This window comes from Erinaceus europaeus, chromosome 2, assembly GCF_950295315.1.
Source record: "Erinaceus europaeus chromosome 2, mEriEur2.1, whole genome shotgun sequence".
Classification (NCBI taxonomy): domain Eukaryota; kingdom Metazoa; phylum Chordata; class Mammalia; order Eulipotyphla; family Erinaceidae; genus Erinaceus; species Erinaceus europaeus.
This window is the reverse complement of record NC_080163.1, coordinates 58,465,311-58,492,517: the sequence shown is the minus strand read 5'-3', so window position 1 is coordinate 58,492,517 and position 27,207 is coordinate 58,465,311. Positions and strand designations below refer to the sequence as shown.

Below are 27,207 nucleotides of genomic sequence, written 5' to 3'. Positions count from 1 at the left end.
TAGCCTTTTGTTTTGTTTTGATTTTTTCTTTTTAATGGTGACATAAAAATGGGGATGAAAGGGAAGATGGAGATGGAAAGTGAGAAACAGAGAGACAGTACAGCACTGCTCCATCACTCATTACTTCATCACGGCTTCCATACTGCACGTAGCTACCAGGGACTTGAACCTGGGTCATTGTGTATGGCCTAGTGAACTCTACCCAGTGCATCACTGCCTGGCCCCTTGGGTTCTTTTTTCTTTTTTAAATTTCTTTATCGGGGTATTAATGGCTTACGATTGACAGCAAAGTACAATAGTTTGTACATGCATAACATTATTTTTTCAAAGACAAATGTAAAACTACAAATTTCTCTTTTGATTAAAGTGTAACCATGTACAGAATGGGGGGGGGGAGAAAAGAAAAGGTACTGCCTGCTTTATTATTATTATTGATTTCATAATGATGAACAAGACCATAGGATAAGAGAGGAGAAGTCCACACAATTCCCATATCCAGAGTTCCACATCTAATCCCCTCCACTGGAAGCTTTTCTATTCTTTATCCCTCTGGGAATATGGACCCAGGATCATTATGGGGTGCAGAAGGTGGAAGTTCTGGCTTCTTTAATTGCTTCTCCGCTGGACATGGGTGTTGGCAACTCAGTCCATATTGTTTTTATCTTTCCCTAGTGGGGCAGGGATCTGGAGAGGTGAGGTTTCCGGACACACTGGTGAGGTCACCTGCCCAGGGACATCATCTTGGCATCATGGAAGCATCTGCAAGTTGGTGCCTGAAAAACTGTATATATATATATATATATATATGTATATGTGTATATATATATATATATATATATATATATATATATATATATATATATACAAGCTGTTAAAGTATAAGGAAACTAAAAGAGTATAACAGGTGAAATCTGGGTTCTTCATGTTGGAAGAAGCTAGGAAGTCTATTTTAGGTATTTTCCAAGAGGCCCATGTCTTTGCTAACTTTTTCCTCAGTCCGGCAGCTAAGATGAAAGTGGGCTAAAGGTATTGTCTGGGAAGATGGTGTGATAGTTGGAAAAAAGACTAGAAAGCTGTATCAGGGGAGAGAGTAGCTTCCAAATATGGGGAAAATATATAAATACTGTTAACTGTTAATACTCAATCGATCTGATCTGGGACCCAAATTCAGTATAGGAGCGTCTGTATTCCTGTAGGTCTGAGATGCCTTTTTGTGATCATAGCTTGGAACATTCTAGGCTGCACACATTGCAGGACCAGTCTTCCCTGAGTGACTGAGTTTGTTGACCCAGCCTTCCTTCGGAGAGTGGGGCAGTCCCTCCCACTGCTGTTCCACATTGCAGGCAAGGTCCTCTAGAGGCCCACAAGATTTTCCAAGATGCTGTTCCTGATGGAGATGACCAGTGATAGTGGATAGTGGCAGTCAGCTGAGGTAAAGAACAAACACCTCATCACAGACCCCTGCAAGCGTCAACCTGGCTTTGACCTAGCACGTTATGATTGGGCCCTCCTCAATCGCTATCGAACAGGCCATGGCCGGTGCGCCGCTATGTTCCATCGCTGGGGAGCCAGAGACGACCCGAACTGCCCCTGCGGCTACAGACAGACTATGACCCACATAGTCAATGACTGCTACCTCTCCAGATTCAAAGGAGGTCTCGAAACTTTACATCAGGCTCAACCTGACGCTATTGACTGGCTATGGAAGAAGGGCAAATGCTAGAAGAAGAAGAGAAATCTATTAGAGATCTAGGCCCATCATATTTATGTAGGAATCCTGGGATTCCCTCACTGGATCTCAGATGATGGGGTGGCCTGGTAGCAACCAAAATAGCCATCATTAAAGTGTGTTGGTCTCTTCCCCTTATCCAACTTTTGTAGTCCTTTCTTTATCTGACAAGGTTAGCCTTATGTGGTGCCCCATGCCTTGACCCCCCGTGGAGCTTGACAAAGTCAACTGCCATGGCCATGAGGATGACAGACTTCAAGGAAGCTGCATCGCCTGGAATGGGCTAGGACACTGCAAAGGGCTGATGATTGAGCTAGCTGTAGTAGCTTGGGAACCTGGTAACTTTCCAGAAGTAGCCCCTATGCATGATAAATCCCCTAAGACTAGAAGATGGCACCCCCCACACAAACATAATAGGCATGCACTCATAAGACTCATGCTCCAAAAATCCAAGCCAAAAGAATTTGCAGGGCAAACAATAAAGTCACTGATAGGCCAGCTGATTATACAAATGTCCAGGGAAAAACAAATTAACTAAAAGAAAATAGTGCTACATGTACAGTACAGAGCAGGAACTAAGATTCTAGGCAAAACCACAAACCACAATGCTTATCTTTTGCTTTCATTTTGTACCAATGTTTATGTAACTGTGAAACTGTATAAAAACAGAAGTTCTAATCAAGTAAAATCGAGTTAAGTTTTTAAGAGATTTTTATGTCTGAATGGACCAAAAAATGTTCTGGTTAAAACCTTTCCACTTTGAAATTTGTTAAGAGATTTTTTAGACCTTACTCACAAGTTACTTTCACTTTCACAGTGATGTGCTACTTCCCATATAGTTGTTTCTGAACTCCCCTATTTAGAAAGACTACAAAAATTACTATCAAATAATTGGCTTTTGAGAGAATAAATTCTACTTGTCAAACTTTAATTAGTTCTTTTAAAGAGTCAGGCTCACATCCTCCATAGCCTTGGCTGCTGCCACTGCCTTCTCTACCACACCTCTGTGAGGATGAGAGAGAGAGAGAGAGAGAGAGAGAGAGAGAAGTGGCAAAAAAAGAGGACAGAGGGGAGAAAATTCCTTTACAGCCTTTGCTTCAGTTTCTCATCACTGGGGCCAAAAAAGCACCATTAACAAACCCCTGGTTAAATATAAAGGTTTGCTGGTAGACTATTTGTGTGCTTTTGAAAAACAAAAAGGGGGAGACAAGACCACAGACTCCACATAATATCCTTAATAGAGCACTCTTTACCATTAATATTTTAAATTTGGATGCACAAAGAAAATCTGCCAGTGACAGGTTCTGGAAAACCATAACTAACAGTGGATATGCAGTGGTTAAATGGAAAGACCCCCTGACAGGGTCCTAGAAAGGACCAGATCCCATCCTCATATGGGGATGAGGGCATGTCTGTGTTTTCTCCCATTCAGATAACAAAGCCCTCTGGCTACCAGAAGGGTGCATCTGAAAAGTGGAAGAAAAGGAGACAGAATGCCTGAGAATGGAGGAACCTGAGAGAGATGGTGACCGGCATAGAAAAGATGACGTTCTGCTAAACATAAGATGGAAACAGAACACTCATTTTGATTTTGAAGAGATTAGCTCCGATGTGCCCATTTGCCTTCATACCAATAAATAATAGTTTTTGCCTGCACCAGAGATCTAGTATGCAGGTGACATAAGTTATTGTCTGAGGGGAAGGTGTTATAGTTGGAAAAGGACCAGAAAGCTGGATCAGGGAAGAGAGCAGCTCCCAAATATGGGGAAAGTATATAAATACTGTTAACTGTAAACCCCATCGATTTGATTTGAGGCCCATAATCAGCACAGGAGCCTCTGTAACTTCTACATCCCTGTAGGTCTGAGCTCACATCCCATGGTCACAGTTAGAAACATTCCAGGATGCACCAGTTTCAGACCCATCATCCTCAAGTGATAGGCAGAGTATGTTATCCAACTTCCTGTCAGAGAATGGAACACTCCCCACCCTTGTTGATCCACATTGAGGGCCAGGTCCTATAGAGGCCCACAGAGGGGTCCATTATGTTGTTGCTGATGGAGATGACCAGTGACAGTGGAGAGAGAGATCTGTTAGAGGTCTAGGCCCATCATGTGTGTATGTGGGAATCCCAGGGCTCCCTGACTAGAGCCCCAGGTAAATACCACAGCTTTTTAGTCACTCATCTGTCATTAAGTATCTAGGTTGCTTCCAAATTTAAGCTCTGGTACAGTTTGAGATCAAACTGGGATCCTTGCATCAGTCCTTGCACTTCATACTATGTGTGCCTAACCTGGTGCACCACAGCCCAGCTCCTAAAGCTCATGTATTCTTAAAACTTAAAGGGAGAAGGAGAGAAACAAGGAGGAAAGAATGGTAAGAAGTTTTTTTTTTTTCTTTATGGGGTGTAATGGTTTACAGTCAGTGGTAAAATACAGTAGTTGTGCATGTGTACCATTGCTCAGTTTTCCACATAACTCAACCTCCTCAGGTCTTCCTCTACCATCATGTTGCAGAATCTGAACCTTCCTTCTACCACAGTCTTTTATTTTAGTGCAATACACTAAGTCCAGTCCAAGTTATGATTTGTGTTTTCTTACTTTTTGTTATAACAATTACATATTTTATTTGTTTTTTTAATTTTTATTTATAAAAAGCAAACACTGACAAAACTATAGGATAAGAGGGGTACAACTCCAAATAATTCCCACCACCAGAACTTCATATCCCATCCCTTCCCATGATAGCTTTTCTATTTTTCATCTTTTTAAATTATTGTTAGTGATTCAATAATTGTTGACAAGTTTGTGGGACAAGAGGGGCTACAACTCATATAGTTAATCACCAAAAGAGTGCTATATCCCATCCCCTTCATCGAAAACTTCCCTATTCTTTATCCTACTGGGAGTATGGGCCAAAGATCTTTATGGGGTGCAGAAGGTGGAAGGTCTGGCTTCTGTAATTTTTTCTCCACTGGATATGGGTGTTGATAGGTTCATCCATACCCCCAGCATGATTCTACCTTTCCCTAGTAAGGAAGGGCTCTGGAGATGTGGGGTTCTAGGGCACATAGGTGAGGTCATCTGCTCAGGGAAGTCAGGTTGACATTGTGGTTGCATTTTTCAACTTCTGTCTATAAGTGAAATCATCCCATATCATCCTTCTCTTTCTGACTTAACTCACTTAACATGATTCAGAAGTCATTTTTTGATAAATGACACTAGAACTGTGGTGGTACCCAAGGTAAGTCTTAAATACAGATAGAGATACAAATCAACACCTCTGAAATTCTACAGCCATGTAAACCAATGAAAAATTAATTGAAAAATAGAAGTACCATAAAATTCACCAATCTCACACCTGTGTGTACACACAAAGAAAATGAAAACAGAATATCAAAAAGGTATCTGCACTAACATGCCAAACATAATTTTATTGATACTAATGAAGATGTAGAAACACTTTAAGTACATGTGAATGAATGCAAGAAGACTCTGTACATGTATGCAGTGAAATATTAACCAGCCATGAGAGGAAAGATATGATAGCATTTGCAAAAACATGGACGATCTCTCAAATCCCAGGTTCAATCCTCTACACTGCCATAAGCCAGAGCTGAGCAGTGCTCTGGTAAAAAAAAAAAAAAAAAAAAAAAAACACGAAAAAGAAAAAGAAAAAAGAAAAGAATCTATAAAAAATAGATGGAGTTTTAGGTATTATTGTCAGAAACAAATAAGACAGAGGTACTAGTAGCATACCTTACCTTACAAAATAGTTAATAGAAGCACAAAGTCTTTGAAAAAAAAGTGAAATTTTGCATGGTACTGTGAAATAGAGGACTAGGGAAAGGCTTATCAGCACACACAAATTTATAGTTAGAAATGAGAAGCTCTAGAGATCCAATATACTGATTTGGAGTAATAGTAAAATATGTATATACTTAAAAGTTGCTAAGAGAATAGATCTTTAATGCTCTTACCAGATGAAAACAGGAAATACTAAGTAACATGAAGGAGGTGATATCAGGTCAATGTATGTATGGTAATTATTTTTTAATAGTGAGATGATCAGATCTTAAAAAAATATTTTGCTCCACCTAAGAGATTATAGCATGTTCTTTTTTATTTACTTGTTTTTTGCGAATCATAAACAATTATAGTAAAATGTTAACTTGTGGGGCCAGGCAGTGGTGCAACTGGTTAAGTGCTCATATTACAGTGCACAAGGACACAGGTTCAAGCCCCTGGTTCCCACCTGCAGGAGGAAAGTTTCACAGGTGGTGAAGCAGGGCTGCAGGTATCTCTCTCTCCCTTTCTCTCTATAAGACAGGGCTTCCATAATCTATTATATGATTATTCTATCTTCTCGGCACCATTTATTGATGAACGGGAATGGCAAAGCAGATATAAGTAGACTATCTTTCTGGACTTCCCTTTCTTCCTTTTTTCTTCCTCTGTCTCTCTCTGTCTCTGTCCTCTTTCCTTATGTATGGATAGAGCCAAGGGTTCATGCATGAGCGAAAGTACTCCACTGAATCACTATTTGCATTCAAATATAGACAGGGAGTAAAGGACTCAGGAAGATGAAAGATCCGACAGCATTTCCTCCTTCACCATAGCACCTCCTTTTGTGGTGGCAGTGTTTTAACCTAGGTAGTGTGAAAGACCATTGAAAAACACTAAGCCATGAGCTGTATCTTTAATCAGGTCAATTATCATGTTTTTAGACACCTATATATCAGTTGTTGCTACTTTCTGAGCAGATGAACATCTTGCAAATATCTTCTTAAATGCCCCTGTGACATCCTTGTTTCTGAGGCTATAGATGAGAGGATTGAGCATGGGTGTGACAATGGTGTAGAATGCAGACACTACCTTGTCCTTCTCAGGGGTGTGGAATGACTGGGGGAGCATATAAGTATAGATGGCAGCCCCATAGAAAATGCTGACTACAGTCAAGTGGGAAGAACAAGTGGTAAAGGCCTTTTTGCGGCCTTCAGCTGAGCGCATGCGGTGGACAGTTAACAAGATGAGGGAGTAGGAGGCTGAGATGATGGAGATGGGGATGAGGAGCATGAGCACACAGCAGATATACATCAGGGTTTCATACAAGGATGTGTCAGCACAGGCCAGTTTCAGGACAGCAGGAATCTCACAGAAGAAATGGTTGATATTGCGGGAACCACAGTAAGGGAATTTCATGATGATAGGAGTGAGCAGGAAGCCATCCAGGGACCCACCAAACCAGGCTCCAGCAGCCAGCAGAAGACACACCTTCTTGTTCATCAGAACTGGGTACCTAAGAGGGTTACAGACTGCCACATACCGGTCATAGGCCATGAGGCCCAGGAGGAAGAACTCTGAGCCAACGATGGTTGCATAGAGAAAGATCTGGATGCCACAGGCCACAAAAGAAATGGCCTTCTCTTTAGAAACCATGTCAATCAGAAGCTTTGGAACAGTGGTGCAAATGAAAAGAGTGTCCATGATGGACAGCTGACTGAGCAGAAAATACATGGGTGTGTGGAGGCGAAAGTCCACCTGGATCAAAAATATCATGATCATATTTGCAGTTACAGCCGCCACAAAAATAGCAAAGATAATTACAAAGACAACACCTGTAGCCTGACTGTTTACCAGAAGTCCCAAGAGAATAAAGTCAAAAGATGAAGTTATGTTCTCTGCTGACATTGGCAGATGCTACATATGGTAGCATCAGCCAAACTGGAAACTACAAACAAAGCCCAGAATGGAAAGGAAATAATGAATTTTACTATCAGAGAAACTCACAATGGAGATGGCACTTCAGGAGGTCAATATGAAGATTTCCCAGAGAGAATTTCTGGAGAAAGATAAAGAAACAAGAAAGATGCCATTGATCAGTAATTCTCAATCTATTTCTCTTTGGATTTTTTTTCTACTCTGTGTCTTTATTCAAGCTGCAGTATAAAATATGTTTGTTTAAAATTTATTTTCAATAGAGATAGAGAGAAATTAAAGGGAAGGGGGAAAATAGGGAGGAAGAGGAAAAGAGAGAGACCAGCAGCACTGTTAAATCAGTTTTGAAGCTTCCACCCTACAGAAGGCGAGTTATCAGGAGTTTTGAATCTCCGTCCTTATATACAGTATCATGTGCATTTCGTCTGATAACCCAAGCTGAAGTCTATAGGCTGTGACAAATATATAGAAAAAGTTGATATTGCTGTATTTGGGTTCAAGTTTTTAATTTCTCTATCCTATACACTATTTCTGGCATCTATATTGGTGTCCAAGTCAAATTAGGATTACATAAACCATTTGAAAGTTTAATTTACTACCTGGTTTTATGAATATGTATACAAACAAGCCAAATCAGTAAATTAAGTATTGGTAGATGAAAAGGAAAAATACATCCTGTTTGTCTCCCCAATTTTCAATTCACTGACACTTCTGGTCACAAATATTTGAAGGTTTCTTCCTACACCTAGGAGTTCCCTTTCTGTCAGCAGCTAGAAATCATACATTTCAATTCAACTCCCAACTCTCACGAGTACATCACATATGGTGTAGGTTAAGGGATCATTTGTAATTGATTGATCCCCTCCCTTCATCGCTAGATGTAATTATAAGTTCTCAATTATGTAGCTTCAGAAAAGCCTGCTATAAATCAGTGTGTTCTTTCATAGCCTCTTTGGGTTCAATTATAGTGCTTTGCAGAAAATCAGAGAGAAAATACTCTACTTACTAAACTCATCAATATGAAAGGAAATAACTAAGAACACCCCCAGGCTGAAGAGATGCCTAAAGCAAGGCATTGGGAGACAGAATGAGAATTTCCTTCTTTTCTCAAGGTATATATTACACAAACCACAGTACTGCAACTTGAGTTCACTCAAGTTAAATTATACCAGAGGACATGGATATGATTTAAAACAGAATGAAAAAAAAAGAAAATAATGCAAAGATAAATAAATTAAATTGATTAAAAATAAAAATGAAAGCATTTTTACAACTCTGCATGGGGCTGTAAACCCAACTTAAATCCTTGTGGAATAAACTGAAACATCAGTGGAACATTTCTTTCAGTGAATTACAAATATAAAACAAGGAACTGAATTGCAAACTTTCCTAAAATTTCTAGCCTCTATTATTTTTTAATGGGTGCAGATGTTCTCATAAACGAGGGTAGAGAATTTTAAAGTATTTTAATTAATTTATTTATTTTAGATGGAGACAAAAAGAAATTGAGAGGGAAAGGGAAGATAAAGATTCATGCAACCCTACTTCACTGCTCATGAAGTTCCCCTTTACACAGAGACCAGGAGCTTGAACCAGGTTCCCTGTGCAATAAACTATGTGCACTCTACAACTTGTCCTCTGAGAGAAATTTTTTTTATATTTATTTACTTGTTTGTTTTTCCCTTTTGATGCCCTTGTTTTTTATTGTTGTAGTAGCTATTATTGTTGTTGTTATTGATGTCGTTGTTAGATAGGACAGAGATAAATGGAGAGAGGAGGGGAAGACAGAGAGGGGGAGAGAAAGACACCTGCAGACCTGCTTCACCGCCTATAAAACAACTCCCCTGCAGGTGGGGAGCCAGGTGCTCAAACCTGGATCTTTCAGCTGGTCCTTGCGCTTCACACCACGTGCGCTTAACCCGCTGTGCCACCGCCTGACTCCAGAGAGAATTAAAAAAAATTTTTTTAATATTTATTTTATTTATTTATTCCCTTTTGTTGCCCTTGTTGTTTTATTGTTGTAGTTATTATTGTTGTTGTCGTTGTTGGATAGGACAGAGAGAAATGGAGAGAGGAGGGGAAGACAGAGAGGAGGAGAGAAAGATAGACACCTGCAGACCTGCTTCACCGCCTGTGAAGCGACTCCCCTGCAGGTGGGGAGCCGGGTTTGAACCGGGATCCTTATGCCGGTCCTTGTGCTTTGCGCCACCTGCGCTTAACCCGCTGCGCTACAGACCGACTCCCCAGGAGGATTTATTAAGGACTGTATTGACTATTTTATAAGTGACTTGAGGTAGACTGCTACCCCAGTTAACAGACATTAACACTTTTATATTTGGATCTATGTTTTTGTGAGATAATGCGTCACCCCTTTAAACTAAAGCCTTCTATATCTGGGGATGGGAATCAACTCATGGTCGATCTAAGCTATTGGTTATATGGGTGCAGATGTTTCTGCTATAATTACAGAGTTAGTTACTGAAAATAAAATAAAGGAGCCGGGAAGTAGTGCAGCGGATTAAGCGCACATGTCGCCAAGCTCAAAGACCAGCATAAGGAACCAGGTTCCAGCTCCCTTCTCCCCACCTGCAGGGGGTCGCTTCACAAGCCCTGAAGCAGGTCTGCTGGTGTCTTTCTCAGGTCCTCTCTGTCTTCCCTTCCTCTCTCGATTTCTCTGTGTTCTATCCAACAAGAATGACAGCAATAACAACAATAATAACAACTATGACAACAACGATACACAACAACAAAGGCAACAAAAGGGGAAAAATGGCCTCCAGGAGCCATAGATTTGTAGTGCAAGCACCGAACCCCAGCAATAACCCTGGAGGCAAAAATAAAAAAGAAAAAGAAATCTTTAAAAAAAATTAAAAAGAAAGTAAAATAAATTGAAGGTGGGTGAGACAGGATTATGATTATGCAGACTCTAATGCCCAGGTTCAATTCCCCCAAACCTCCGTAAGCCAGAGCTGACCAGTGCTCTTGTTAAAATAAATAAAAATTAAGAGCTAATTTACCCTTCTTATCAAACAAGATCTTTTCCCCTATGGGCTTTGTAGTGTTAGTCTTTAGAAACAATACCTACCACTTCTTCCTGGAAACAGGAATAACTGATTGTGTATTTGGTGTCCCATTTTTCTGACTCGTGTGCTGTGTGCAGCAACTAATGTGATGAAACCTGAAACTTTAGTCTGATTGTGCTTTTTTTTAAAAAAAAGATTTATATTTTTATTTATTAATGGGGAGGAGGAGATAGAAGTCAAAGAGAGAGAAAGAGAGAAAGGGAAAGATACTAAAACACTAAAACTTCTAGGAGGACTATGCAGGTTAGCTGTCCTATCAGCCCAACAGACTCAGTTTTAGACAGCAGTTGTATCTCTCTTTTAGTGTAAACTGTGCATAGAATATAGAAGTAAGACTTGAGAAAAAAAGATTTTAAAAAGGGGGGTAGATAGCATAATGGTTATGCAAACAGACTCTCATGCCTGAGCCTCCAAAGTTCCAGGTTCAATCCCCCGCACCACCATAAGCCAGAGTTGAGCAGTGTTCTAATTAAAAAAAAAAATGTTTTAAAGAAATAAGACTTGAAGGAGTCGGGCGATAGCACAGCGGGTTAAGCGCAGGTGGCGCAAAGTGCAAGGACCAGCATAAGGATCCTGGTTAGAGCCCCTGCTCCCCACCTGCAGGGGAGTCGCTTCACAGGCGGTGAAGCAGGTCTGCAGATGTCTCTCTTTCTCTACCCCTCTGTCTTCCCCTCCCCTCTCCATTTCTCTCTGTCCTATCCAACAACGACGACATCAATAACAACAACAGTAGTAACTACAACAATAAAACAAGGGCAACAAAAGAGAATAAATAAATAAATATTTAAAAAATTTTAAAAAGAAGCATTGGTGCTACAGTTTTATATATATATAAAAGAAAGAAACAAGACTTGAAAAGGCTAGGTGGTGATGAACCTGGTTAAGTGCACACCTTATCACATGTCTGCTATGAGTAGATTCAGACTCAGTAAGTTCAGCAAGCAAGTAGGAAGAGCTAAAGGATATACAATACAGTATCCAATCAAACATTTACTACATAGGCTGAGACTCCCTCCTCTCTTAGCCATTGCTTCACTTCTCTCAATAAGTCTAACCTCCTCATTTAAAGTTAGGATAACAAAAGTTGAATAAGGGCAAGAGATGGGCACACTTTAAGTATGGCCTTTTTGGTCAATACCAGGCCTCTCCATCTTCTGGGGCTCTAGTCAAGGAGTCATTAGACTCCTACATGGATATGATGGGTTGATACCTCAATCGGTCCCTCTCTCTACCATGACTGGTCACTTTCATTAGGAACTTTATCATAAGTCCTTTTGTGGGCCTTTTTGTAAAGCAGAAATGGTAAGGACTGCCCCATAGTCTGAAGGAAGGTTGGGTTAGCTTTCTAGCCACTCCAGGAAGACTGGTCCTAAATTGAGAGCAATCCAGAACATTCCTAGCTGTGACCATAGACTGCTAGTTCAGATTAACTGGGAATCCATGGTTCCACAGACTCCTGTGCTAAATATGAATAGATAGGGTCCCTAGTTCAGATCAGTGTGGTTTACATTTAATGGTATTTATATGCTTTCCTCATGTTTGGGAGTTACTACCTACCCTAATCCAGCTTTCTAGTCCTATTCTCAACTCTGACACCATCTTCCCAGACAATATTCTTGGTCCACCTACATGTTAGCTACCAGGCTCAGGCAAAAATTACCAAAGTCCTGGGCCCCTAATTACCTTCTTCCCACATGAAGACTCCTAATTCCACCTGCTCTATTCCTATCTTTGGCTTCCTGTTTATTATACAATTTGTCCTACTTTATATCTTACCACTTTTCAGCCACCAAGTTGCACATGCTACTATGATAACTTCCCTGTGCAGATGATCTCACCAATGTGTTTCGAAGTCCTACCTTTCCAGAGTCCTACCCCAGAAGGGAAAGATAGAAGCAAGCGAGGGGTATGGATTGACTTGTCAATGTTCATGTTCCAGCTGAGAAGCAATTACAGAAGCCAGAACTTCCACCTTCCACACACCTAAAAGAACACTGGTTAGTACTCCCCTAGGGATAAATAATGGGGAAGTTTCCAATGGATGGGATGGGACATAGAAATCTGATGGTAGGACCTGTGTGGAATTGTACTCCTGTTATCTTATACTCTTGTTAATAATTATTAAACTTTCTAATAAACAATAAAAAGAACCCAAGTTTCTATCTCTCTCCCCTATCTACTTATTTTTTATATTCCATGTATAGAATTTATAACAAAAGAGAGAAACAGGGAGTCGGGCTGTAGCGCAGCAAGTTAAGCACAGGTGACACAAAGCACAAGGATCCCAGTTCGAACCCCGACTCCCCACCTGCAGGGGAGTTGCTTCATAGGCGGTGAAGCAGGTCTGCTGGTGTCTATCTTTCTCTCCTCCTCTCTGTCTTCCCCTCCTCTCTCCATGTCTCTCTGTCCTATCCAACAACGACAACAACAATAATAACTACAACAATAAAGCAACAAGGGCAACAAAAGGGAATAAATAAATAAAATAAATATTTAAAAAAAAAGAGAGAGAAACAATTACTATCTAAAATTGAGTGTGTTATAATAGCAGGTAAGTTTAAATAGTCCTCCTGTATTTGTATGCTTTTGTTCATATAATTACATTTATAGATGCAAGAATGTATATAGTTAATAGCCATATATGTGTGTATATGTATAGTGCATTTATGTATAGTTACTAAGAAATCAAAGTTTTCATTGATGGTAGAGTTTTAAATTATATCAATGTTTTCTTTACTATATATGTATACATACTCTGTATTAATGTGTTTTATATTATTTGTGAGAAGTTAATTTACTTTTTTGTCAAATGATAAGCTTCTAATTCAAAGGTCATTAAACACACACACACATGCACACACACACACACGCACGCACCTTGAAACTCAGGCACACACACATGCACACACCTTTCAACCTTGAAAGCATGAGGAACTTGGAAAGATCACAACTGGCAGCACAGTAGACGTTCAAGCATGAGATACTGGAGGTCCTCAGTTCCATGACACAACCATAAACCAGAACTGAGTAGTGTCCTGTTAAACAAACAAAGACTAAGGTGAAATAACTTTATATAAATGATGTTGTTCATATCTACTACTATAGCCTATGAACAGAATTTACTTGATTACCTGATTCCTTCCAACTTTTGGGTTATATCATATGCATGTGGTAATTGTGCTTCAGGGGCACAGCATAATGACTCTCATACCTGAGGCACTGAAGACTCAGTGCTGGCACCACTGTAAACCAGAGCATGGTAATATTTTGATCTCTCTTACCTCTGTATCTCATTCTTGTTAAAATAAAATATATTCTTTAGTAAGAGCAAATATTTGCACATCAGTTATAAAAAACTTGACTCTGAGCTATTTATAATATGCACTAAAAATTTAACAAAATTAGATTTTGAACATAAGAACTATAAAATGATCATTTAGTAAATGGAGAAAAATATAAAGAAAAGAATGCTCAGAACTGATTATGATATACCCATCAGTATCAACTTCAGCTTGATAATGTACCCCCTCCCCCAGCATTTTATAACATCAGACTCAAAGAGTTCCTTTACACTCTGATTTTCTGGCAGTTTAACCAGGTCTTTACACAGAATCTGGGTCTCATTGGTTTGTGTGAAAACCCAGGATTTGCCACCGATAAACATTATGACAACAAGAACGTCAATGGTCAAACAAATTATTGATCAAAAGGATATCTGTACAACCCCTCCTTGCTTGGGTTTATGAGAATTATGAAGAGAATTCCAATAATAATATCCAACACCTAAAATTTTTATTGAAATACTGGCTACATTTTCAAGTTCTTCCCTCCACCTAATCACTTTTGGTAATTGTCTAAGTAGGAAGAATAAGAGGAGACAGTAAAAATATCTAAAATTGAAATGTTCAGTACATATTAACTTCCCTTATTCACTTCAAATTCCCCACTTTTTAAATCAGATGTGATAAAAAAAATGCCATAAAATATATAATTTATAGATGATAAATCCCTGACTGTAGTAGCACAAGTGGCCTTTTAAATATTAATACGATCATTTGACTAATCATCTGTCTTAAAAATGCACAATATGTCTCTCCTCTTTCTCTTTTATTGTATGAATAAAAAAATAAATTGGTCAGGTAGCTCTTAAACTGCATGTGTGCTGGGACGTTTCTATAGAAAACAGTTAAAGACTTCAATATTTTTTAGCAATCATTCAAAATGTATTTTTTTCACTCACTCCACTATATTTTAAGCATATTTTCTGTGCAAGAAATTTTCTTGGCGGTTGGAATGCACTGGAAGATATTTTTATCTTGTATGTGTGATGATTAAAATCTAGTATGTTAGAATACACTTCAAGCTTAATTAATGAAAATGAAATTAAATAATAGGAGTAATCTACAGTTGATATATAGGTGTTTATTATCTTTCTATTTCTAATTTTTGTGTAAACCAACATGGTATAATAGAAGCAGGAACATTAAATATAATCTTGAATAATCTGATATTTTGAAAGATGCTCTAACTGGGATGTCTGGTTTATAATAGACTAACTATAGAAACTATACACATTTAGTAACACCTATTCTCAACAAAATATAACTAAAAAATCAAAATTATTTCTGTATTTAGTTAATTATAATTTATATTCCAGCCTTCTGTTTTGACCAACAACCTTTCAAAATTATTGTTACCTACTATTACAGCTTTTCTGTCTTAAATTAATATTTTTCTTACAGAATCTATACTGAACATTTTGATTTGACACTATAATCACACATGGGCGAAGGTTTTCACTTTGTCTAAGGTGAGGATTCTGATTTAGTAGGGATGTATTGTCATTTTCTAGGCAACAGAACTTTGCATTTTCCGCTCTATATTAAACCATTGCCTAGACAGTTGGAGTTTTTTATTCAATTATTCTTTCATGTCAGTAGATATCCTGAGCATTCAGCAAAAGTCAATAAAGTATTCAATAAGTAAACTTTATATTACCACTATTATAACTCTATGTAAGTATAAAATTTTTATTTTAGTTAAGATAAGTATGTGGAAACAAGTGTTAAGCATATTTCCTGTTCATATTCCTCACCTGGGAGAAATACCCCACCGTAGTCAACCGTCCAACGGTAAGGATGGTCAGAGCCTTATTAGACTAGTTTCAGTTTACATCCAACAGGAAATGAGCATGGTTTTATCCACATGTTACTTACTTCCTAAGGGAATTATTTCCCCAGGCCACTTTCAAGATTAACAAGTAGGCAGTTGCACAGAATGCCACAGGTATTTATCTTTTCAATCACTTTATAGCAAACAATTGGTAAAAACAACCCGGGAACAAAAACCATGAGATAAAGTTCTGAGATTTCCACCTGCTTCTTGCTTGGAGTGACAATAATATCTAGTGGACATCATTTTCTTCATCTCCTAGGAAGTTAATTTCTTCTCCAAATACTTAGTTGAACTTTGTGACCATCAGAATCACACTCAGAGGACAGAGTTGAAAATGCTATGAAAAATGGGAGAAATATTATCTTTACCATTTCCCCATAAGCACAAAAGTGTCATCTTGTGAATCTACATTGATAATTTGTGAATAACTTTCAACCATTATAATTTATTTTTATTGCAAATCCAATAGTTGCATCCTATTTTTAAAATATTATTTATTTAATTTATTTTGGATAGAAACAGAATGAAATGAAGAGGGAAGAGGAAGATAAAAAGGGAGAAAGAGAAATACTTGTAGCACCGTTTCACCACTTATGAAGCTTCCCCCATGAGTGGGGTACAGGGGCTTGAGCCTTGGTCTTTGTACACTTTAATGTGTCTGTTTATAACCAGGAGTACCACCACCCAGCCCTTATATTTTCTAATAAAGATGAAAATTCAGCATTTTTTGCCAAAATTCACCTAACTAGTTGGCTAATTGGGAAATAGGCTCATATGTTAAGTTCAAAAGTCTAATATGTCAGACCCCAGGTCTAAATCCCAGCACCATGTATGTTGGAGTGCTGTTCCATCTATCATTAAATTTAAAAAATTCATACAGATATCTTAAAAATTAATTTTGTATGACGACTAGGAATATAGTCTTAGGTCTTTGTTATAAATATGATCAGTCTTTTGAGTTAGTGAGTAGAGTAACACAATACATGTAATGTGATATTTTAACTTATTTTTTAATTATATTAAAGTTTGCATACAATACAGGGGTATACTATCAGTAGTGATGATGCAGGTAAGTATACAGCTGCTTGACTCTCTGCAGACATGGGACAGGCTTTCTATCTCGGAGACGTTTTACTTGGGGCCGCACTGTGGATTCTCTTGACTGTGATCGCAGTGCTTGGGAGATGTGTGGGGTCCCCTCCCGTGTCTCCTGCAGGGAGCACTGACTCTAACCTGAAAAACAGCCCTAATCTAATTGACCATGAGGCTGTTGCCCAGAGGCTCCTATTTTGGCAGACATGTCTTCCGCTGCCGCCACAGCTTCTGCAGCCCCTCTCCCTGCCACTTTTGGCAGAGGCAGGACGCCCTCTGGGAATCATAATAAAAAATGGCAGAATCTGAAAAATTAGTTCACAGAGCCAAAAAACAAAACTTCCCTACCATTTCTCTCTTCCCCCCTCACTCTCTAAATATCTTAAGCCTGCTTGCTGTTTAACCTCTCTGCTTTCAGTATTCTTAAACTGTGTGAGTAAAAATGGTTCAACTAGGACAGTACGGATCTAAATTTGTGTTTAAAATGACATGTCTTTGTAACAAAAGTTTTTCTTCTTGTGTATTAAAGACCATGCTTATGTGTGTGTTTAAAGTTTGGTAAACATTAACTTTAAGGTTAAAAAACGTAACTTTAAGGCTACATCCTTACCAAACAAAGTTAAATAAAAGAGTTTTCAACATAATCCTCATAAAGGTAAAATTAATTTGCGTTTAAAGTCTGAGGTAAAAATTAATTAAAAATCAATATGTTTTAACTAAAATTGTTCTAAAAATCCTGCGCACACCTAGGGTGTGTCTCCATCTTAAATGGGTGTAACAAAAGGTAGAGAAGACGTTATTGATATGTAAAGTTCTCAAATATCTTCTCAACTAGAGGTAGAACCATCCCAGGCAAATGATAGATAAAACAATGGTTATGCTAATGATCCTCATGCCTGAGGCTCTAGCAATGGTTCTTTGCCTTACCACATTTTATTGAGCTTAAATTGGTTAAACAGCCTTAAAATGATTCGAGAAAGACCTTCCAAAATTATAAAGATACTTAAACCAATTATAGTCATCAAGTTATCAATTATAGTAAAGTTCTAACTTGTTACAAGTTTTTTTTTTCACAAGTAAGTGATTACAGCTGTCAAGCCTTCACATGAAGAAGCATCTGCTCATATGGTAAGGTATTAAACTATAAAAAGTTCCTCCATATATAACGTATGCAAATTAACAACATTCACATATTTTTCTACAGTTAACTGGTGTATCTCGTCTTGCCACTATACGCCTTCCTTTGTTAGCCAACAATTTAAAGATGTTTCCCTTTATAACATCACCCATGCTACAGACATCCCTTACTACCCCCAAAGAAAAATGGTTGTTGGGAAGGCCCGCCAAACACCTAGGCCTAATTAACTAAATAAAGAAATATACATCCCCCAATATTCAGTTGGCTAAGGCACCAAACCTCTTCTATAAAAAATTCAAATCAGATGCCCTGCTAGCCACAGGAAGCAGATTGTTTGTGGTTCTTTCACAGGAATCCCGGGAAAAACCATCTGGACCCCTGCACACTCTGACATTGCCCACTAGACTGCACAACTACAGTGGCACACCCCCCGAAACCCTAGATGTCACCTGACACAATCTGAAGAACCTGATTCACAGACTCCAAGGACAGAACTTTCTTACTGCCTGTCTTCCCTTTCTGCTTCTGCTTTGCCTGTCATGTTTTGGTGGTTCCAGCTCACTCTCTACAGTAAAGCGGAATTCCAGTGGCTGACTTTCCCCATGGAGATAGACATGCAGCATTTCATCCCCTGGCATTTCTCCCCCTAGTCGCCTACTTTGGACTGAGACTTCTATCGGACTTGCTGGTACACCCATTGGACATTTTACACAATTTTACAGCAGCTTCCTTCCCTACATGCTGCTGGACTGACCCACAGTAGTTCATGGACCATGTAGCCAGTTGCCTTGGGGACTGTACAGTGCCAAACAGCCCCTTCGCTTGGCAGGCATGGCCTCCACCTGCAGGTCCTTCCCCCAGATTCAGGAAACCCCCGCTTACTAGATCTTGGCCCCAGAGGCATGAAACGCCCTTTGAGATATAAAACACCCCCAGAGGCAAGAGTTGCCTCCAGAGGCAGGAGATGCCCCCAGAGGCAGAACCCCCCACCTCATTACTAAGTCCTGCCCCAGAGGCAGGGGACGCCCCCAGAGACAGGAAATGCCCCTTTGCGCACCAAGCCTCTCCTTGGCATCACACTGGCTCTTACTGCTCCCCTACTTGCCCCTTCCTGTTTTGTTATACCATGCAGGTTTATGCCTAAAAGGTTTCTACTCACCCCTACACTACTATTCCTCTGTCACAGTGAACCATCTTAATGCGATGACTAGATAAAATTATAGGTAAAGATGTATAAATATTGTGAAGAGATGGTGGAGCATGGCAGAGCTTAACCTATGAGATGAGTCCCTCCAGGTAAGTCTCCCTCTCTAAAGAGGGGTTGAGCACAGGGGGGGACATGTGAAGTCTTCCCTCCCCCACAAAAACATCCTACATCTCCCACCTGAGCATGGCATTCCTTAAAAACATTTAAGCCTGCTCCACTCTACATTTCCTATACTGTGCCTATTAGATATAAAGGAAAAGGGGGAGATGTTGGGGAATTATGCAGATGCAGTCTTTGCCCTCAGGCTCTGCCACTTCCAATGAGAGTTAATAGGGTATTTTCAAGTGCCTTTCCCAACCAATCCTGTCCTGACATTTCACTGCTGGCTGTTGTCCTATAAAAAGCCCTCCTACTTCCACCACTCTCTCTCTTGCCCATTTTCTTACCTTGGTGATGGAAGGGTGGTGCGGGTAGCGGGGGACAGCCATTTTTGGCTAGCTCCACATGGCCTGAACTTCTGCACTCTCACCCAACCCTGAGATGCCCGTGCAAATAAAGATTTGTGTTCCCTCTTCGCTTTGGATCTCCCCTCTCTCTCCTCTGTGTCCCACAATCACAAAGCAACAACTAAGACAGAATTTTTTTTAAAATTTATTTATAAAAAGGAAACACTGACAAAACCATAGAATAAGAGGAGTACAACTCCACACAATTCCCACCAACAGAACTCCTTAACCCATGCCCTCCCTTTCCCATTCTTTAACCTTCTGGGAGTATGGACCCAAGATAATTGTGGGGTACAGAAGGTGGGAGGTCTGGCTTCTGTAATTGCTTCCCCACTGAACATGGGCATTGACAGATTGATCCATACTCCCATCCAGCCTCTCTCTTTCCCTAGTGGAGTGGGATTCTGGGGAATAGGAGCTCTAGTACACACTGGAGGGGTTGTCTGTCCAGGAAAGTCTGGTCGGCACCCTCCTAGCATCTGGAACCTGGTGGCTGAAAAGAGAGTTAACATACAAAGCCAAACAAATTATTGACCAATCATCAACCTAAAGGCTGGAATAGTGCAGATGAAGAGTTGGGGGGGGGGGGTGTCTGTTTTGTAGATAGCTAGTAGGCATATTATATATATATTCCAAAGGGTCAGTGGCTATACTAGTTTTTTTTCCCTTTTTTTTTTTTCCCCCTGAGCCTGAAATCTGATATGCATGTAGATCCAAATTATTGTCTGGAGAAATGATGTCATGGATGCATAAAGGACCAGAAAGCTGGATCAGGGAAGAGTGTAGTTCCCAAATATGGGAAAGGTGTATAAATATTGTTGACTGTAAACCCCATTGATCTGATGTGATCTGGGCCCCATAGTCAGCTTAGGAGCCTATGTGACCTCTGCATCCCTGTAGATCCAAGTTCACATTCTGTGGTCATGAGTAGGAACATTTCAAGCTGCTCCAGTATCAGGACCCACCTTCCTCAGGTGTAGCAAAGAGTATGTTGTCCAGCCTCCCTTTGGAGGATGGAACATTCTCTACCTTTGCTGATCCAAGTTTAGGGAAAGGCCCTATGGGGGCCCACAAAGGGGTCTATTTTGTTGTTCTGACAGAAAGCTTTATTATAAATATTCAAAATTATTAAATAAAATTAAATTGAATTTTTAAAAATAATTGAATGTACTTTACAAGTAAATACGGGAAAGTTTCTCCACTTGAGAGATTCATCACTGGGGCAGGGTGGTGGTGCACCTGGTTGAGTGCACAAGGACCCAGGTTTGAGCCCCAGTCCCCACCTGCAGAGGGGAGAAGCTTCACAAGTGGTGAGGCAGGGATGCAGGTGTCTCTTTGTCTTTCCCTCTCTATCACCCCCTTCCCACTCAATTTCTGGCTGTTTCTATCCAATAAATAAAGATAATAAAATAATTTTTAAAAAGAGAGATTCATCATTTAAGTCAGTCATTGAACTATTTCCTGCTAGTGTTTCATTTAAACTAGATTGAGTTATTAGGGAAATTTTAAGGAAAACTCAACCTTGTGAAGTACATATTAATCAAAATATTTTTTAATTTTTTACTAATGATTTAATAATTATTAATGCATTATACAGTTCTACACAGTTCCACCACCAGACTTCTGTGTCCCATCCCTTCCACTGGATGCTTCCCTGTTCTTTATATCTCTGGGAGTATGGACCAAAGATCTTTATGGGGTGCCGAAGGCAGAAGGTCTGATTTCTTAATTGCTTCTACTCTGGATATGGATGTTGTCAGGTTGATCCATACCCCCAGCCTGTTTTTATATTTTCCTAGTTGGGGAGGGCTTTGGAAAGGTGAGGTTCCAGGACATATTGGTGAGGTCTCTGCCTGGGAAGGTAAGGATTGCATCATGGTAGCATCTGCAACTTAGTGGCTGGAAGGTGGTAAGATATAATGCAAATTGCTCAATAAACAGGAACCCAAAGGTAGGAACAGAGAAAATGAAACTAGGGATCTTAGTGTGGAAAGAAGTTCTAAAGTCTATTTTAGGTGTATTCCAAGGGCTCATGACTTCAGAAATTTTTGTGTGAGCTCAATAGCTAACATGCAGGTGAACTAAATGTATTATCTGGGAATATGATGTCAGAGTTGAGAATAGGCCTAGAAAGCTGGATTAGGGCATAAAGTAGTTCCCAAATATGAGGAAAGTATATCAATAACATTGACCGTTAACCCCATAGATCTTACCTAAGGCCCATATATATGTATATTCAGCACAGGAGCCTATGTAACCTCTGAATCCCTGCCAGTCAAAACTCAAAGTCCTTGGCCACAGCTAGGAACATTCTAGGCTGCACTCATTTCAGGACCACTCTTCCTTGATTGGCATAGTAGGTTGGCCCAGCCTCCCTTCAGAGAGTGGGGCAGTACCTACCATTGCTGTTCTACAGTGAGGGCAAGATGCTGGAGAGGCCTATAAAAGGGCTTATAATGATGCCCCTGCTGGAAGTGACCAGTGATGATAGAGAGAGGGAGCTATAAGAGGTCTAGGCCCATCATATCTATGTGGCAACCCATTGATTCTGTCTATAGTCCCAGATGATGGGGTGGCCTAGTATTGACAAAAAAGTGCTATTATTGAAGTATGCTAATATCTTGCCCTTATCCAGCTTTTATAGTCCTTTCTTTATTTGACAAGGTTAGCCTCAAAGTGATTGAGGAAACTGAAGTAGGGTATAGGAGAGGTGGATGTCTAGGCCCAAGTAGTAAATATTTGATAAGTTATTTTATAGTGTCTTCTTTAGGTCTCTCCACTTGCTTGCTGTGCTCATTGAGTCTAAATCTACTCACAGCAGACTATAAAGCACTTTTGCTTTGAGGTATGTAATTTCCCCTAACTTATGGATACATGTACACATTTACCATATTCCTTAGGTCCAGATTTATATATTCTATAACTTTGTTAGGAAATGCACCATTTGAAATGGCACTAGGGGGTCCTATGTGTTAAGAAAGGTCTCACCAGATTATTGGAGTTGGATCATTGATGTCTCAGGCTTGGCATCTCTGGATATAGTGTGAAGTAAAACACGGCATAGTAGCATTGGTTGCACTGGTTGCACTGGTTGCATTGATATAGTTGAGGTCAACAGAGGCAGTATCACAGGGTAGGGAATCAAAAGAAGAAGCAGGAAGAAATACAAAGTCTCAGAGCTTCTAGCACTGGAGGACATACGGATTTTAAAGAGAATGAGGAAGGTTCCTTGTTGTCTTAGAATTTAAGAAGGAAATAGATAAGTATTACAACCAAATAATTTGGGAGTTTGGTTTGCTTTGAAATTCCCATGGTTAGGATTCACTGTACCATACAAGACCTCACCATGGTTCACTTGCTTTAATGAATTTACAAATAACTATATATTAGATACTGATAGAACCAGTTGCTTCTGGTCTAAGATTATGTGATTTAATATTTCAAAACAGCTATTATTAATAAAGTACACTTTTTTAAAAATTCAACTTCATTTTCACTTTACTGAGGAATTACTGACAGAATTATTATTGTCATGAATTTCAAATTTCCTCAAGGTAGGTGTCAATACATCTTGCCCTCCACTAGGGCATTTGCCTGTCCTAGCATAGGGACCCATTTAATTGTTCTGAATGGTTCACATTAATAATCAAGCATGTGGTGACATTGCCTTTTAAAACTAAAGAGTAAGATAAGAAAAAGACACATGGACACATGCAAATATATTAGTATAATTTAGTATAAATATTTTACTCAGAACTATTCAAAAAATATTTAGCAGGTCAGTTGCAGATGCTACTATGATGCCATCCTGACCTCCCTGGGCAGATGGCCTCACCATTGTATCCTGGATCCTCACTTCTCCAGAGCCATACTCTATCAGGTAAAGATAGAAACTGGCTAGGGGTATGGGTTGAGTAGCTAAAGCCCATGTCCAGCAAAGAAGCAATTACAAAAAACAGAACTCTAACCTTTTGCATCCTAAAAAAAAAATTTTAGGATGAGTAAAGGATAGGGGAATATGACTAGAAGGCTTGTGAAAGCCAATTCCACCAGAAGCCCAAGTATTTGACACTTGTTTTGATACCATCACTGAAAGGGAAGTAATTCTGGAAAACACCAGAGGAAGCCAGGCACTGTTTCTCTTATCTCTGAGAGAAAAGAAAAAAAGGAAAGACACAAGTAGTAATAGGTGTAGGTATGACTTAGGATGGAAGTGAAGGCAGGACCGTAGAAAAAAAATGGGTAAAAATAAATACTGATATAGTTGGTTATAGATATAAACTGAACCCATATCTGGGGCCTTGGGAGAACCACAAGCTTCTTATAAAGGGGGTGGACGCATAGAACTCTGATGTTGGGAACATTATCGAATTATACCCCTATTATATTCTAATTTGCAAATCAATATTAAACCACTAATAAAAAAGTTAAAAATAAAATAATAAGTAAAAGTGAGACAAATAAAAAATATTTGGCTGGTCTAGGATGGTCTTTATTTCTACTTAAAGAGAAAGATCTTTTGAAAATACTTTTTTAAAATTTATTTTTTATTTAAGAAAGGATAAATTAACAAAACCATAGGGTAGGAGGGGTACAACTCCACACAATTCCCACCACCCAATCTCCATATCCCATCCCCTCCCCTGATAGCTTTCCCATTCTCTGTCCCTCTGGGAGCATGGACCCAGGGTCATTGTGGGTTGCAGAAGGTGGAAGGTCTGGCTTCTGTAATTGCTTCCCCGCTGAACATGGACGTTGACTGGTCGGTCCATATTCCCAGTCTGCCTTTCTCTTTCCCTAGTAGGGTGGGTCTCTGGGGAAGCTGAGCTCCAGGACAAATTGGTGGGGTCTTCAGTCCAGGGAAGCCTGGCCGGCATCCTGATGGCATCTGGAACCTGGTGGCTGAAAAGAGAGTTAACATACAAAGCCAAACAAATAGTTGAGCAATCATGGACCCAAAGGTTTGAATAGTGGAGAGGAAGTGTTAGGGGGGTACTCACTGCAAACTCTAGTGTACTCCTGCTTTCAGGTATATATTTTCCACTAGTTTATGGATAAGTGTGAACATATGCTCTCTCTCACAGAACCTGGTCTATATCTAGGTTTTGGGACTTCGTTTGAAAGTGAACCACCTGGGATGGAATTAGATAATACTATGAAAGGAAAGGTCTCACCTGACTATACAATACAACTATCAAGAACAATGAGCCCACCTTCTCTGACCCATCTTGGACAGAGCTAGAAGGAATTATGTTAAGTGAGCTAAGTCAGAAAGATAAAGATGAGTATGGGATGATCCCACTCATCAACAGAAGTTGAAAAAGAAGATCTGAAAGGGAAACTAAAAGCAGGATTTGACTAAATATGGAATAGGGCACCAAAGTAAAAACCCTGTGGTGAGGGATAGACATGCAGCTTCCTTGGCCGGTGGGGGGTGGGGGTGGGTGGGTGGGATGGGACATAGTCTTTTGGTGGTGGGAATGGTGTTTACGTACACTCCTAGTAAAGTGTAGTCATATAAATCACTAGTTAATTAATATGAGGGGAAAATTAATTGTATGTCTCAAAGTTTTTAAAACACAGACTGAATCTTTTTAATATATAGGCTGTGTATTTGATATGTGGACTCTCTCAAAAGCCTAGACCAAGTAGATCAGAAGCAACTAATGGCACAGCCATATACAAGATACTGGGTACTATACAGCAAACCCTAACAAAAGGACTTTTCAGAGTTAACTCAATTACAAATAATGTGATGATAACATTAACTATCTTGTCTTTTTGAACCCTAAGACAGCAGGAACCTCACATCTCCACTAGAGAGCCTATATTTCCCCCAGTCCTGGAACCTTAGGATAGGGCCCACTTTCCCTCATGCCTTTCCCAATCCATATCAAATAATATTGCATCTACCGATCACAACCTAATCAACGCAATGATTGCCACCTCAACATGCTTCAGCTCAGACTGTGACCAGAGACTTCAGGTGTGGAATGACAACCCTTCAGCTTCATTGAAAATGCTTTTTAATTTATTCAAATAAAGGTGACTAATGCTAAGATTCTTATCACTTTTTAGATGCAGTGCTTAAATGTTGTTTCCAAAAATGATATTGCCTTTTGTTAACTCAAAATAACTAAAATGCCAGTGAATATATCTAGAACCAAGAACAAATTTTCTAAAAAAAACTTAGTAGCATATGAAACAGAGCTAGGTATGCTTGTAATGAGTCCTCCCTAGTATTTCTTGGACACATCTCCCACTCTGACTACTTGGGAGGAATTGCATCTCTCTAGTAATTTCCTCAGAGCTACAGCCACATCTTTGTTCCTTAAGCTGTAGATAAGAGGGTTGAGCATGGGTGTGAGGATAGTGTAGAAGGCAGACACAACCTTGTCTTTCTCTGGCGTGTGATAAGAACGGGGCAACACATTAGTGTAGAAGGCTGCCCCATAGAAGATACATACCACCATGATATGAGAAGAACAGGTAGCAAAAGCTTTGCGCTGACCCTCAGCTGAGTTCATCCTATGAACAGTGAGTAGAATTTGTGTGTAGGAGACAGAGATGATGGCTATAGGAATGAGCAGCATCAGCACACAACAGGCATACATCAAGGTCTCATAGAGTGATGTGTCCACACATGACAACTTCAGCACTGCTGGGATCTCACAGAAAAAGTGATTAATCTTCCGGGACCCACAGTAGGGGAAACTCATGGTGACAGGAGTCAGCATGAATCCATCTAAGGAGCCACCAATCCAAGAGCCTATCACCATAAACAAGCAAATTCTGCGGTTCATGAGAAGGGGGTACCGAAGAGGGTTACACACTGCTACATACCTATCATAAGCCATAAGACCCAGTAGGAAAAATTCTCCTCCAATTAGGGTCAGGTAGAAGAAGATCTGAAGGGCACAACCCAGAAATGAGATACTCTTTTCCTTGGACAGTAGGTCATGCAGCATCTTGGGGACAGTGATGCAGATGTAGACTGTGTCCATAACAGAGAGCTGGCCAAGCAAGAAGTACATGGGTGTGTGGAGGCGAGAGTCCAGGTGGATGAGCAGAATCATGATGACATTGGCAGTCACAGCCACCAAATAGATGGAAAACACCACAGCAAATATAAGACCAGGAAATGATGGATTGGTTATGAGGCCCAAGAAGACAAAATCAGTTGTATTTTGGTGGGTGGTCTCCATGTTCATGTCACATGGTAGACCCTAGAACTCCAAAGGCAAACTGTTGATATGATAATTAAGGAGTGAGAATAAAAATATAGTACAGATAATGTACACAATATTTGAATACTGAAACTGAAAACAGCTCTACCACCCTTCAATAAATTAAATTATTAAACATTTTTTATGTATCCATACCATGGCATACTGTCCATCAATAAAAAAGGAGTAAACTATTGATACTATAGAACAACCTAGATGTGTCTTCAAAGAATTCTACTGTGTGAAAACAGACAACCCAATATATATTCCATTTTTATATGATAATCTTGATTGTTAAGAATATAGAAAGGAAAAAATATTAGTGGTTGCCTGA

The 27,207-nt window shown here is 39.6% G+C and overlaps 2 protein-coding genes across 2 annotated transcripts; both read right to left on the bottom strand.

Moving 5' to 3' along the window:
* Positions 1 to 6,459: 6,459 nt before the first annotated feature.
* On the bottom strand, positions 6,460 to 7,419 carry LOC103107612 (olfactory receptor 2T11). The gene has a single exon (XM_007516426.2). The coding sequence runs from the start codon at positions 7,417 to 7,419 to the stop codon at positions 6,460 to 6,462; it is 960 nt and encodes a 319-aa protein (XP_007516488.2).
* A 17,630-nt stretch (positions 7,420 to 25,049) lies between these two features.
* LOC103107651 (olfactory receptor 2T2) lies at positions 25,050 to 26,852 on the bottom strand (the record flags this gene model as incomplete). Its single annotated transcript, XM_060186413.1, has 2 exons — positions 25,940 to 26,852; positions 25,050 to 25,060 (listed from the first exon to the last, which is right to left on the bottom strand). Coding segments are annotated over exons 1-2 (924 nt in total), but the record flags the coding sequence as incomplete, so codon positions are not given.
* Positions 26,853 to 27,207: the final 355 nt, after the last annotated feature.